This window comes from Anoplopoma fimbria, chromosome 9 (assembly GCF_027596085.1).
Source record: "Anoplopoma fimbria isolate UVic2021 breed Golden Eagle Sablefish chromosome 9, Afim_UVic_2022, whole genome shotgun sequence".
Classification (NCBI taxonomy): domain Eukaryota; kingdom Metazoa; phylum Chordata; class Actinopteri; order Perciformes; family Anoplopomatidae; genus Anoplopoma; species Anoplopoma fimbria.
The window spans coordinates 14469431-14481924 of NC_072457.1; the positions used below are offsets into that span (position 1 = coordinate 14469431).

At 41.0% G+C, this 12494-nt stretch overlaps 1 protein-coding gene across 1 annotated transcript in view; it reads left to right on the forward strand.

Moving 5' to 3' along the window:
* tll1 (tolloid-like 1) overlaps window positions 1-12494 on the forward strand; it is a 43911-nt gene that overhangs the window by 12793 nt on the left and 18624 nt on the right. Inside the window, exons 2-10 of the mRNA XM_054604132.1 lie at window positions 4671-4793; window positions 4998-5078; window positions 6227-6400; window positions 6501-6618; window positions 8456-8634; window positions 9154-9259; window positions 10396-10520; window positions 11313-11317; window positions 12106-12216. Coding sequence (XP_054460107.1) covers window positions 4671-4793; window positions 4998-5078; window positions 6227-6400; window positions 6501-6618; window positions 8456-8634; window positions 9154-9259; window positions 10396-10520; window positions 11313-11317; window positions 12106-12216 — 1022 coding nt within the window. The remainder of the gene's footprint in view (window positions 1-4670; window positions 4794-4997; window positions 5079-6226; window positions 6401-6500; window positions 6619-8455; window positions 8635-9153; window positions 9260-10395; window positions 10521-11312; window positions 11318-12105; window positions 12217-12494) is intronic.

A 12494-nucleotide genomic window follows, 5' to 3' on the forward strand; every position in this document is an offset into this window, starting at 1 on the left:
ACACATCAAATTATCATCAAGGTTACTTCAAATGAACACAAAGTTCAAAGTTGTCGTCTGTTTTTACACTCGTAGCTCTGCAGGTGGTGGATGTCCCTGTCGTACTGGAGAGCATTTATGCTTTTGTTTGTTAACAGTTTATTTGTGAACTTCACAATAGTTCTGCAGAACCAAAAAGGGATTGATAAAAACAGGAAAGTCCTATGTTTTGTGTCCATGGTCCTCCTCAGAGCCGAAAAAACGTGACTTCAAATGTCGGCTGATAACGCCACTGGACACGCGGCTCGTCAGTTGCTCCAATAACAGCTTGCTTACCCTGCATGTCAGCAGTATTAGAATTATAAAGTCCTGAATTTAACTGCGCAACAGCTGCTAGTCGGTTTGTTTTCTTTCGGAAAAGGTTCACGAGTCCCAATCAAGTAGCAAACGCGGGTGTCTACGTTTTAAATCTTCTGCGGTTACAACTGTCTACAGTAGGATGTAACCCCAGACTTTTCAAACTTATGCGTCCTTGGGAGCGTTTTTAAACATGTTTTCAGTGCTCTAAAACTCTGGCCTAGCGCCGACACTCAGTTTAAACATAGCAAAAATATATGCATTTCAAAATGGAAACATTCCAAACTTGCAGAAAGCCGACATCAGTCCTGTGAGCCTGAGAAGTTGATCAATACAACACAAACCGATCTGCTCGCTCTCCAAGCAGCCACCATGGTGTGAGCTGCTAAATGCGTGTGAGGGAAGTCTGCCTCTCAGTTTGTGTTTGGTGCATTATTTCTGTGTGTGTGTGTGTGTGTGTGTGTGTGTGTGTGTGTGTGTGTGTGTGTGTGTGTGTGTGTGTGTGTGTGTGTGTGTGTGTGTGTGTGTGTGTGTGTGTGCGCGTGTGTCTGTGTGTGTTTGCTGCAGTGCCCCTGCTGAAGGGCGAACAGTAAGGCCCTGGTCAGCATGATGAAGGTCTCCTGGGAAGTCCTGGGGTTTTTGGATCAATACTTTTTCTCCTGCATCTCCCTTCCTCACCGTCCACCCTTCCTCACCCACTGGCTTGACTTTGGGCTATTTATGGTATCTCTATGGATTAACAAGACCCCAACAATCAATGGGCCACACTTACTATGGCTGTTCTCTCCCTCCTATTCTCGCTTTGTATCTCTGCTTGTGTCAGCTCCTTTTCTCCGGAAAACTTTTAGTCCTTGTAGTTTCTCTTGTTGTCCAGAAATATCCGAAACCATTAGGTGTGTAGTGTCACAAACACACTGTCCCACAAATAGAAAACAAAAGGCCAGGGGAATATCGTTTCAAATGCAAGTGCCACAAGCTACTATCTTAAATGAGAATTCACACAGAAGATGGTCTTTTGCTAGTAAAGTGCAAGTTTATTTAGGTGTTGAGTGGATTCTTTTGCACCCATTTGGTAGTTTTTGTGGCTCGCTATGACATCACTTTAGCAGAGTTTGCAGTAGACGGGAGTGTCGGTAGAAGCCCACAGTGCAATTTGCACCTGTTCAGACCACATCTTAGAACCAGGAATGGTGTAATTGTGTTTTTTTGTGGCTTTATATGGCAAAGTCACAAAAACATCAAGCTCCACAGAATTTAATAAACCTCTTTTATAGATGTTGAGTTTGACTGCTTTACTTTTCAATCAGTGTCTCACTATATGCAGCCTCTGTTGTAAAAAAATAAGTGCACAAAGGAAAGACATTTTATTGTACTACAAAGTTTGTTACATCTGCACATTTCACTGTGGAATAAATACAGGTTTTCCAGCTGTAGCCACATCACACAGCACTATTGATACAGTATAATTAATTTGTAATAACAGAACACTTTTTTTAAATCAGCTGAATTATAGAGTGACAGAAAATGAATCAGCAACTATTGAATAATTCATTTATATTTAAGTCATTTTTCAAACAAAATTCCAAACATTTCAAGGTTCAAGCTTCTCAGTTATGAGGATTTGATGCTTTTAATACTCTTTAATTTAGTAAACTAAATATATGGATGGATAAGAGTAAGAGTCAGAGTCAGTTATACTTGGTATTATCCCCATGATAGATACATGATATATAATAATAAATACATATAATACAGGAGATACTTTACAGCAGCTCTATCCTGTAGATCAGACGTTATCCTCATGTTCAGCTAACCAACATATCATATACCAGCGTTCAACAGCACATACTCCCAGTCTGTATCTGATATCATGATTTGTAAACCATCTGTGGTCATTGTGGTTTGCTCCTCACTTCAACAATAGCTCGGAGTCGAGCACAATGGCACCCTGACCCCCCGTTTCCTTTAGTGGCAATCCTGATTAGCTAAGTGACAAGCTTCTCCCATGCCATTGTTAATGTATTAGTGTCTTGAGTCCCTGTGGAGGGCAGTAACTCCGCTCAGCTAATCATTTGGCGATGATTATCATTCAGTTGTTCATTGTTGAAGGGCTGAGAGATGTACTGTAGATATGGAAAGAGAAGAAAGAAAGACACTGGTTGTAAGGAGTCACAAAAAGGATGAGGGCGGATGTGGATTGAAGCCGGAGCAATGGGGAAGGTTATTGTGATTTTAAGATTGAGAAAATGTGTAATTTAACGCTTGAATTTTTAAACATTGCTTTACAAACATCTTACTTTTATTAATGGGGGGGCTTTTTTCCTCTATATGAAACAACATTCCTCCACACTACAAACACTGAATCTATCTATCTATCTATCTATCTATCTATCTATCTATCTATCTATCTATCTATCTATCTATCTATCTATCTATCTATCTATCTATCTATCTATCTATCTATCTATCTATCTATCTATCTATCTATCCAATCCATCCATCCATCCATCCATCCATTCAATATTGTTTTCCAGGATATCTTTCAAAGTTACAAATGTTTCTAGCAAAAGAAATCTCTCAGTTTTTCCAGAGACAGCATTGCCTTGCTGAGCTGCAGTGGAGGGTTGGTAGCAAAACGAGGGAATATCTCTAAGTGTTTCCCAAGGCTAAGCCAGTCAGAGGCAGATTAGGGCAGGTCATGACTTAGCCATAGTAGGAAAGAAAAATATCACCGTCTGAATAAATTAGCCTTGCGGCTAGCCGGCTTATCCTTACTTAGAGCTCTTCTACTCTCACTTGTTTTAAATCACTTCATTTCCCACGTTTTATTCCAGCCTAACATTGTTGAAACAGAGCAGCTAATACTGGTAGAAAAACAAACAAATAAAAGGACTACAGAGCGTTTGAATGCTGTCTCTCTGCTTTTGGACAGTTTACAAAGCAGTAGAGAAACCAGTGTGACAGTAAATGACAGCACAATGCATAAAAAACTTTCACATTCCGCTGAAATAAAACAAGCGCTCATCATTTAGTAAATACAAATTTAAACATTGCTTTATAGGTATTTGATTGTAGTATCGGGTGTGTAATTGTAGTGAGTGAAACTACGATGACTCTGTACTGTGGTATGACAGTGTTGCTGCAACTCAGAGAATCAATAACCAGAGGATTCAATTTATGTGATGACTTCCCCTCTTCAGATAAAGAAAAAACACCCGAGCTACTTCCTGGTGTGTGTTGGTGTGTCAGCTACTGTAACAAACTGCCCGGTGTAGAAGTGCAGATTGCATTTTCCCAATCAAAGGCTAGTGGAGCACTGCTGCTCTGAGCGGGTGAAACACTTTGCCTTACACAAAACACAAAAAAACAAACAGGGCATCATTCTGAGAAAGACCCTTGTTAAATGATTCCGATTTTGTTTGGGTCCAGTGATTTTAATACCCACATGCTGAAAAAAAGTGCTCAATGTGCACTAGGTATTTGCCAAGACTTTAAATTATTTGAAGCCCTTGTAGATTTTTTTGTTATTGCTTCCATTTCTGACTCAAACCAGGGTAGAAGGAATGACCTCTTCTGTCTTTTTCAAGATCGCCCTGTCCACGATCGCACAGTAAAACTCACATATCTGGGAGCTGCGATAATACGACCACAGTGTGATTTGTTGGCCACCGAGTAGCTCTACCGTTGGGAGTGTTTGGGGCTTAAAGGCCGTGCTCGAGCACAACTAAGCCATGGTAATAAAGGAGGAGCAGGTGCTGCTATTTCACTTCACACACTCATCTTGAGTCACTTCCTCCTTGTCAAGCTCCAATTCCCGGTTTACTACTTTTTCTAAGGATTTTATTTATAGTTACCAAACCACAAACACAAAACAAAACAAACCAGACACGTTGTCAGCGGCAATTTACTCTTATGTTGCAGCACAACAGCCATCGAAAGTAGAGGCTTTTACTTCATTGACGCTGTTTTCTGATAGCTTTTAACCCACATGATGTGTGTATAATTATTCTCTTTCACTCTGGATAAATGCCCCACATCCGTATGGGCATCTAACTCATTAACCAGAGCAAACAAACCAACATGGCTGCCTCCCACCCAGAGAGCAGCGCTCTTGAATTAACCATATGAGACTTTTCTTGGTTCCTGTGGGATCTGTTCAACATTAATTTGAGAAAAAGGTAGAGGAGCACTAACCTTGTTTCAGTGACACTTATCATAAAGACTAATATTACATTTTTGCTTTAATATTAATAATTTCCAGGGATTATTGATAATATATCTGTGATTCTGCTGTCAAGTGTGATTATTACAGATGTATTTCTCTTAACTTCCAGCTGCATTCTGGGGCGACATCGCTTTAGACGAAGAGGACCTGCGCATGTTCCAGATTGACCGGACAATAGACCTCACGCAGCACACACACATGCACACACACTCCCGGCAGGGCCACACGTCTGGTAAGTGGACTCAACGTGTCACTCTCACTCAGTAATCATCATTTAAATGATCTCTCTCATGTTTCCCCTGAAATTCTCTCTCTCATTACCCATCTGCTGCAGAGTAAAGCAGCGACTATAGGAAGGAAGTAGACAGGGGCCACCTGATATCAGCATTTATTGTGCATTGTCCGTGTTTCGATTCTTGGCTCTTGTGTGTGTCAGGTGGCCTGGAGGAACATGCAGTTTCTAAGAAGAAAGGATCTTTATATCTACTGCTCGATAGAATACGCAGGTTCGGCTTCGGTAAGGAATCTAAACTTTACTTGTCACTCTAATAATGGATGTTCTTCATTTTTTAGCCAAGAAAATACAAATCCTATATCCTTTACCTTACTGCAGACATACCATAATGACATCCTAAATCTTCTGGGAGGCCACTGGTTTACATATATTTCCATACAGTATGAAAATCAACTTTCCTGCAAAGTCATGGAGCTTTTATTAGACTTCTATAACCCAGCTGTCTGAGACACTTTGAATACACTATGAATAAGATTTCTGCATGCAAGTTGATGAAGTGTTCATTGTGATATACGACCATGTCAAGCAAGTTAAAAATATCTGCAAGTTCATTTTTTAATGTCAAAGTGAAATGAATGGAACTATATGAAGGTCCTTGCTTGGATCAGTACTGCACAGAAAGTGGTTTCCTCAGCCTTCAGCTGCATTTAAAAATAGAGGAGAGATTCATATTTTGGAATATGTCAATACAATAAAAAATAATATTGGGAGACCATGTTAAAAAACACATTTGCTGGACAAAATATCAGCCTTCTAATTTAGCTACCAGGTTCTTTGCAAAGTTTGATTGATCTGAGTTATTTTAACAGTTTTCACATTGTAGCCAGTAGGTCATTGCAAGAAGTAATCTTGGCTCAATATTTCAAACGAGGAACACCAAAAAAATATCAGCCTCAACTTTTCCCCTCAAGAATCCTGCGCAAAGCAAAGTGCCCTTTTTTATGTGATGAGGTGGGTGGGCACCTCTAAATGACAATCACTCTAAGATGAAGCCTACAGGCCAAAATGCAGTTTCATAATGTAGCTGTTTTCATTACTCAAAGTCTTGTTCCAAAACTGTTAATGCAAAATCAGATCCAGAACTACAGAATGTTTGAGTTAACTTTTTTTAGCACAACTCAACTCAGTCATCAAACATCACAAAGTTCTTCAAATTAAAACAGTATATTGCACAGCCAGAGCTATATCTGTTTGACTTTTATTACCTTCTGATTGGAGAACAAACTCTGAAAGGTCACATATAAAAATAAATAGCGTGATCCAATAATCTCACAGCACATTTATGAACTGATATACATAATAATAGACCAGTAATGTATTCAGTCTGAACACACAAAGGTTGATTTAACTGTTGTTTCTTGCTCGGTTAGACTATCTCCCCAAGAATTCCAGCAAGGGAGCTGCCAGTCCCAAGAGCCAAACTGGGAAAGGTGGGAAGTCTGGGAACGTTGTGAAAAGCCGTATTCGTCGAGCGGCCACATCCCGAGCTGAGAGGATATGGCCTGGAGGAGTCATTCCCTACGTCATAGGAGGAAACTTTACTGGTAAGCAGCTCTTCTGGACCGTTGCCCGTATGATTCAACAGTAAATTAAACACCGACGTGCGATTGTGTAAAAGTAGGATGTAAAATTTGTGTGTTTCAGGCAGCCAGAGGGCCATGTTCAAGCAGGCCATGCGTCACTGGGAGAAACAGACGTGCGTAACTTTCATTGAGAAGACAGATGAGGAAAGCTACATCGTGTTCACCTACAGACCCTGCGGGTGAGTAGGGTGACCCTCTGTGTGTGTGTGTGTGTGTGTGTGTGTGTGTGTGTGGTTGTGTTTGAGTGTGTAACTAGAGTTCAGTAGTGACCTTGTCACAGCGTGAGACGATACAGTCACTCAACAATGGCTCCACTTTCCTTCCTGTCCTGCCGCTGTTTCCCCGTCCCACCAATCACGCCGCTCACTCTACATTATTGTATCTTTGTGCAGTTTTTTTTATTTTGTTCATATGCTGCAGAAGTGCATTGTTCTGTGGAGTGGCAGCCCGGTGGGGTCATAGTGTGTTTGGACAGAGTGTCTTGTAAGTTGTAAGGTTTTTAGAACGCCTGAAATTAGGACGCTTTGGTTTGTCTCTCCAAGCTTTTGTTGGGCAGATGGTTGAAAGAGTATGACATGTCGGATATTGATATGAAACATTCAGAAAGTGATTAGTTGACAAAAAAGTGAATGAACCAACAGCAACTGGAATAATTGCTTAATTGGAGTAATGTATCAAGTAAAAGGTTCAAGGATATTAAATATGGGGATTTTAATGCTTTTTTTAATTTCATGTTATTGTGAATAAAAATGTTGTTTTTGACATTTGGCTGTACAAAAGAATACATTTAAAAGCGTGTCATGTTGTGTCATGGTTGCATAATTTTTTATCAATAGCTTTTTGCATTGAGCAGCTTTCAGACATATTGGATATCTTTGGAAACCTTGATATCTTGACTATAAGTTAACAAGGCTGGTATGTTTTGGTATTTTGGTCACGATATGGAAACTCAGTTATTGTATTGTATTGCCTCTAGTATAATACCCAGAGCCACATTTTCTTTCGGACTTCTGTGGACTGAACAATTATTCTAAGGCAAAGGAGAGTCTGCAGTAATCTGCATGCCGTTTCTTTACTCTCAAAATACTATTTAATGCCCGCTGAGGATCTTGAACAATTAAAGTGTTGCACTGTAACAGTGAATGTTTTGTCTGAAAAAAAGAAACAGTGTAGATTCTACTGCGTTTATCTTAATTTTTCTTGTTTGGTCCTGCACAGTTACACATGACACAAATTCTAATGAAGTTCGTTTTGAATGCCATTTAGATGAGTAAAGGATCTGCATGTCAACAGATGATGCCAGTTGTCTCGGGCTCTTTGATTGGCTGGCTGCATTGGAGATTAGACACTTTAATCTGATGTATAAATACCCTGCCGCTTGGATGTGTGACAGAAACAGACAGCGACAGAGAGTAATGCATAAAAATATATTTTTTTACAACAGAGCCACAGTAAATGTAGTGACGCCGTTGTGGGTGAAGTGCTGATACTAGAGCTGTAAATGCTGGAAGAAAATACTCTATATCTACTCCAGTGACTCCTGATCCTTACCCTGCAATCAACTCTTTGGATAACTTTAATCAGATTTGTTAGCCTGGCACGGATGTCTCGGCTAACCAGAAAAAAGGACGTGTGTATGCTTTTGTGTGTGTGTGTGTGTGTGTGTGTGTGTGTGTGTGTGTGTGTGTGTGTGTGTGTGTGTGTGTGTGTGTGTGTGTGTGTGTGTGTGTTCAGCTTATTCACATTTGGTTATGAAAGTGCAGCATTATCTCAGCACTGTATGTAAATAAATTGCTTTCCCTCTATTGGACATAGTATGGGGCATGAAATCATGAAAAGACTGTGTGTGTGTGTGTGTGTGTGTGTGTGTGTGTGTGTGTGTGTGTGTGTGTGTGTGTGTGTGTGTGTGTGTGTGTGTGTGTGTGTGTGTGTTCATACAGCACTTCCACTGCCCAATGTGTAGTAGATATCATCTGCCTATATTCCTGCTATCAACTTCTTACTGCTCCTTACTAGGTGTTGTTCCTATGTGGGTCGTCGTGGCAACGGGCCCCAGGCTATCTCCATAGGCAAGAACTGTGACAAGTTTGGCATCGTGGTGCACGAACTGGGCCACGTCATCGGCTTCTGGCACGAGCACACACGGCCTGACCGCGACGATCATGTGACCATCATTCGCGACAACATCCAACCAGGTGAGACTAAATGCCCACGATGCACCTGGGTCTCTAGTTGGAGTCATCCAGGGTTGTTTCTAGCTGGAGACTAGTGAGGACATTTAGGGACAACGTGTGTTTGTGTGTGTGTGTGGGTGTGTGCGTTTTTAAATTCACACTAGTGTCTGACCCTGTGTGAGTGTGAATGAGGCTTTTAATGACTGTGAAGTCACCTCGACCCCCAGACTGTCTCTTTTCCTCCCACACACTCCTCTGCACCCCAACACAGTCTGACAGGTGTTAAATCAAATGATGCAGCAGTGAATCAGACCTGACACAAGGTTTTGTTTAACATACCAGAGCTCTGCACTACGCTGCTTTATCAAACTACACGTATTTTCATAAATGCTGTTATCTATGCAGACTTTATCATTTAAATTAAATATTTGTGTGTGCTTTTGTTGTTGCACTCTATTTCGTTTATCAAACTAAAACCCTCTACTGTTGCTGTCCTTGAATGTGTGCAAATGTGTGTGTGTTTGTATGTGCTGTTCCCAGGCCAGGAGTATAACTTTCTCAAGATGGAGCCAGGGGAGGTCAACTCTCTCGGGGAACCATATGATTTTGATAGCATCATGCACTACGCCAGGAACACCTTCTCACGGTAACCAGCAGCACAATCTCATCTCTTGAGTCGTGTACAATGTGCCAAAGAGTTTTTTCTCAAGTTTAAAGTAATTTCGTTGGAACAGTGAAGTTTTTAAATGTTTCTCTATGTTGATGTTGTTTAGTGTTGTGTAGTACAAGTGATGGCTCAGTGCAACATGTGAAAAATGAATATAGAAAGACTGCCATCTTCCTTTTCCTGGGAACAAAGTGAATTACTTATTGTTCAACATATACAACGTGAGATCATAGTGAAGGGGATGTAGTTTGGTTTCGTTTGTTGACTCCAGCCCACATGTCAGAGTGCCTTGATAAGTCTTGGGGATTGACAGAATACTAACCAAACAGAATATGTTATTAAATATGAACCACATAACATATTTGTATTTGTACTGTAGCTGGAATAAAACTTATTTCAGAGTCAAGCAAGTGTTACTAATTTGTAGCAGCTTTTCCCAATCTTTTGACTTAAAACAAATCAATATCTTATTGTGACCACATTGAATGAGTTGTTCATGTCCTCCAACACTGACAAGTTCAAATACAAAGCAGCAATAACCAATATTCTTATTATCTCAATGTGAACGGGGTCGCTGGTAGTGATGAACCTACAGAGAATTAGCACCTTAATCTGTAGCTCCTATCAGCTTCACAGGGCTTTATAGCAAGTTTCAGCTCAATGTTTAGCTTTCTTGCCCACAACTTTACTGTTTATGCCCCAAAAAAAGCCACTGATTAAGTGTATCTGAGCTCTGAGCAGCTGTAGCGCACTTTCGGAGAAACTAGAAATAATCACTTACCAGCACAGAAAAACTAACGGAAACTTTTCAGTATCATAAAATCCCTTCCTATGTTTTCTCCACCTTCTGAAATCAGCCAGCTATTTGGCAGTGAGAGCAGTCATGGGTTCACTTTCCATCTGAAGATGCTTTTCAATTTCTGCAATACCTTCTCTCATAACCCCACCTATTCCCAACTCAGCCCCAAATCACACATCAGATGTAACAATAAAACACAGCATTGGACATATGTTATATAGTTTTGAGGATACATGACAGCGTGTTTATATATTTTCTTTGATTTCCTTGAAATCAGAGCATGATGAGTGCTGATTCTCTCTTTTCCTTCCTGAAGAGGGATGTTCCTCGACACCATCCTTCCATCCAGAGATGAAAACGGGGTCCGGCCAGCTATTGGCCAGCGAACCAGGCTCAGTAAAGGAGACATTGCACAGGCAAGGAAGCTGTATAGATGTCCAGGTACTGACATATTTACTATAACACCACAGTGTGTGTGTGTGTGTGTGTGTGTGTATGTGTGTGTGTGTGTGTGTGTGTGTGTGTGTGTGTGTGTGTGTGTGTGTGTGTGTGTGTGTGTGTGTGTGTGTGTGTGTGTGTGTGTGTGTGTGTGTCTGTGTCTGTGTGTATGTATGTGTGTGTGTGTGTCATTCTAGCCAGAATGGTTATGGAACAAAACATGAACTCTGTTTATCTGCTCTCATCTTTGGTGTTAAAATGTGCTCGCCCCTCCGTTCTCCAAGGCACAGAGGTGAAGTTGAGTAATTTGTTTTTCCATGTGACGCTTCCCTCTCTGTTTTTTGGGTCTCACACACATCATACACACTTATCCCATCAGTTGTTGCGCACAACTGTGCCGTTTTGGACGTCCCTCTGGTCCCTGTTGCATTACTGCATACGAGCTGTGCAGTAATGTCGCAACGGTTAATGATCACAAATGCCACCATGATTTTTGGCCCACACACACACACACACACACACACACACACACACACACACACACACACACACACACACACACACACACACACACACACACACACACACACACACACACACACACACACACATCCCCAGGACAGGTTCACTCTTTAGGTCTTTTTTTTTTTTAGGATTTTTTTCTGTCAAAATCCAATTAATCTTACAACATGCAATTATGGAATTTATTTCATTTGTTAATGTTATTAACTCCATAAATATTACAGGATATATGTCGTTCTACTAAATTCATTTTGATACTGGGGCGAGAACAAGACTGTGTTTGCATTTCCCATCTGGAAATATACACAACTTCAACCTTATAAGGTCATAAGTGATACCATATTCACTGACAGATGAACAGAGCCCCAGGGCATTGTGGGGGAAAACAGCATGCATGATGGGATAGGAGGGGCACATTTGGCTAACCTCCTTTTGAGAGGGAGCGACGGCATTACACTCAGACTGAAGGATAAAGAGAGCAATATTATCTGGATAATTTTCCCTGAATTCACATCCAGCTGTAATAGTTCTCTTTTGCTGTCGTCATTGTGATAAATTTAAAGTCGGTCAGTCTTGTTCCCTTACAGTAAATGACTCTGTTTAATTCTGCTCAATGGTGACGAGGCTTAATGACTGTGGTTCGACCACACATGTATACGAATACAAACATACTGCAGACATACTGCAGGAGGGTAATTTTATGTCCTTTACTGTTTTCCCAATCAGAACAACACATCTAACTGTTTCCATATGGAGAGATCAGATCTTATAGAATAAGGCTGTTGTTTTGTCAAAACAATTCTCCAGTATGTTTATTTTGTTAATTGGCAGTAAAAGATTGAGAATAATAATAGATATGTGAGCCATGTGTTCTTTAGTAATGTACCAACCATAAGTATTGGTACACAGCTGAAAGGATTACGCACAACAGCAGGACTCAACACTAAAATGTAACTCCATCTGTGTGTGTGTGTGTGTGTGTGTGTGTGTGTGTGTGTGTGTGTGTGTGTGTGTGTGTGTGTGTGTGTGTGTGTGTGTGTGTGTGTGTTTTGTGTGTGTTTTGCAGCGAGAGACGCTCCAAGAGTCAACGGGCAACTTCTCGTCTCCTGGTTACCCCAACGGATACCCTTCGTACACACACTGTGTCTGGAGAATATCAGTTACACCCGGAGAAAAGGTGCACACACACACACACACACACACACACACACACACACACACACACACACACACACACACACACACACACACACACACACACACACACACACACACACACACACACACACACACACACACACACACACACACACACACACACATACACAGTAGCAGGGAATCTGCATGCACTAACAAAAAGAGACGGCTGACAGAATGACTCTATATTGATGATATCCTCACAATAAAGGACCACTCTTCCTGTCTTCTGCCTCTCCTCGTCTCCTCGTCTGTACC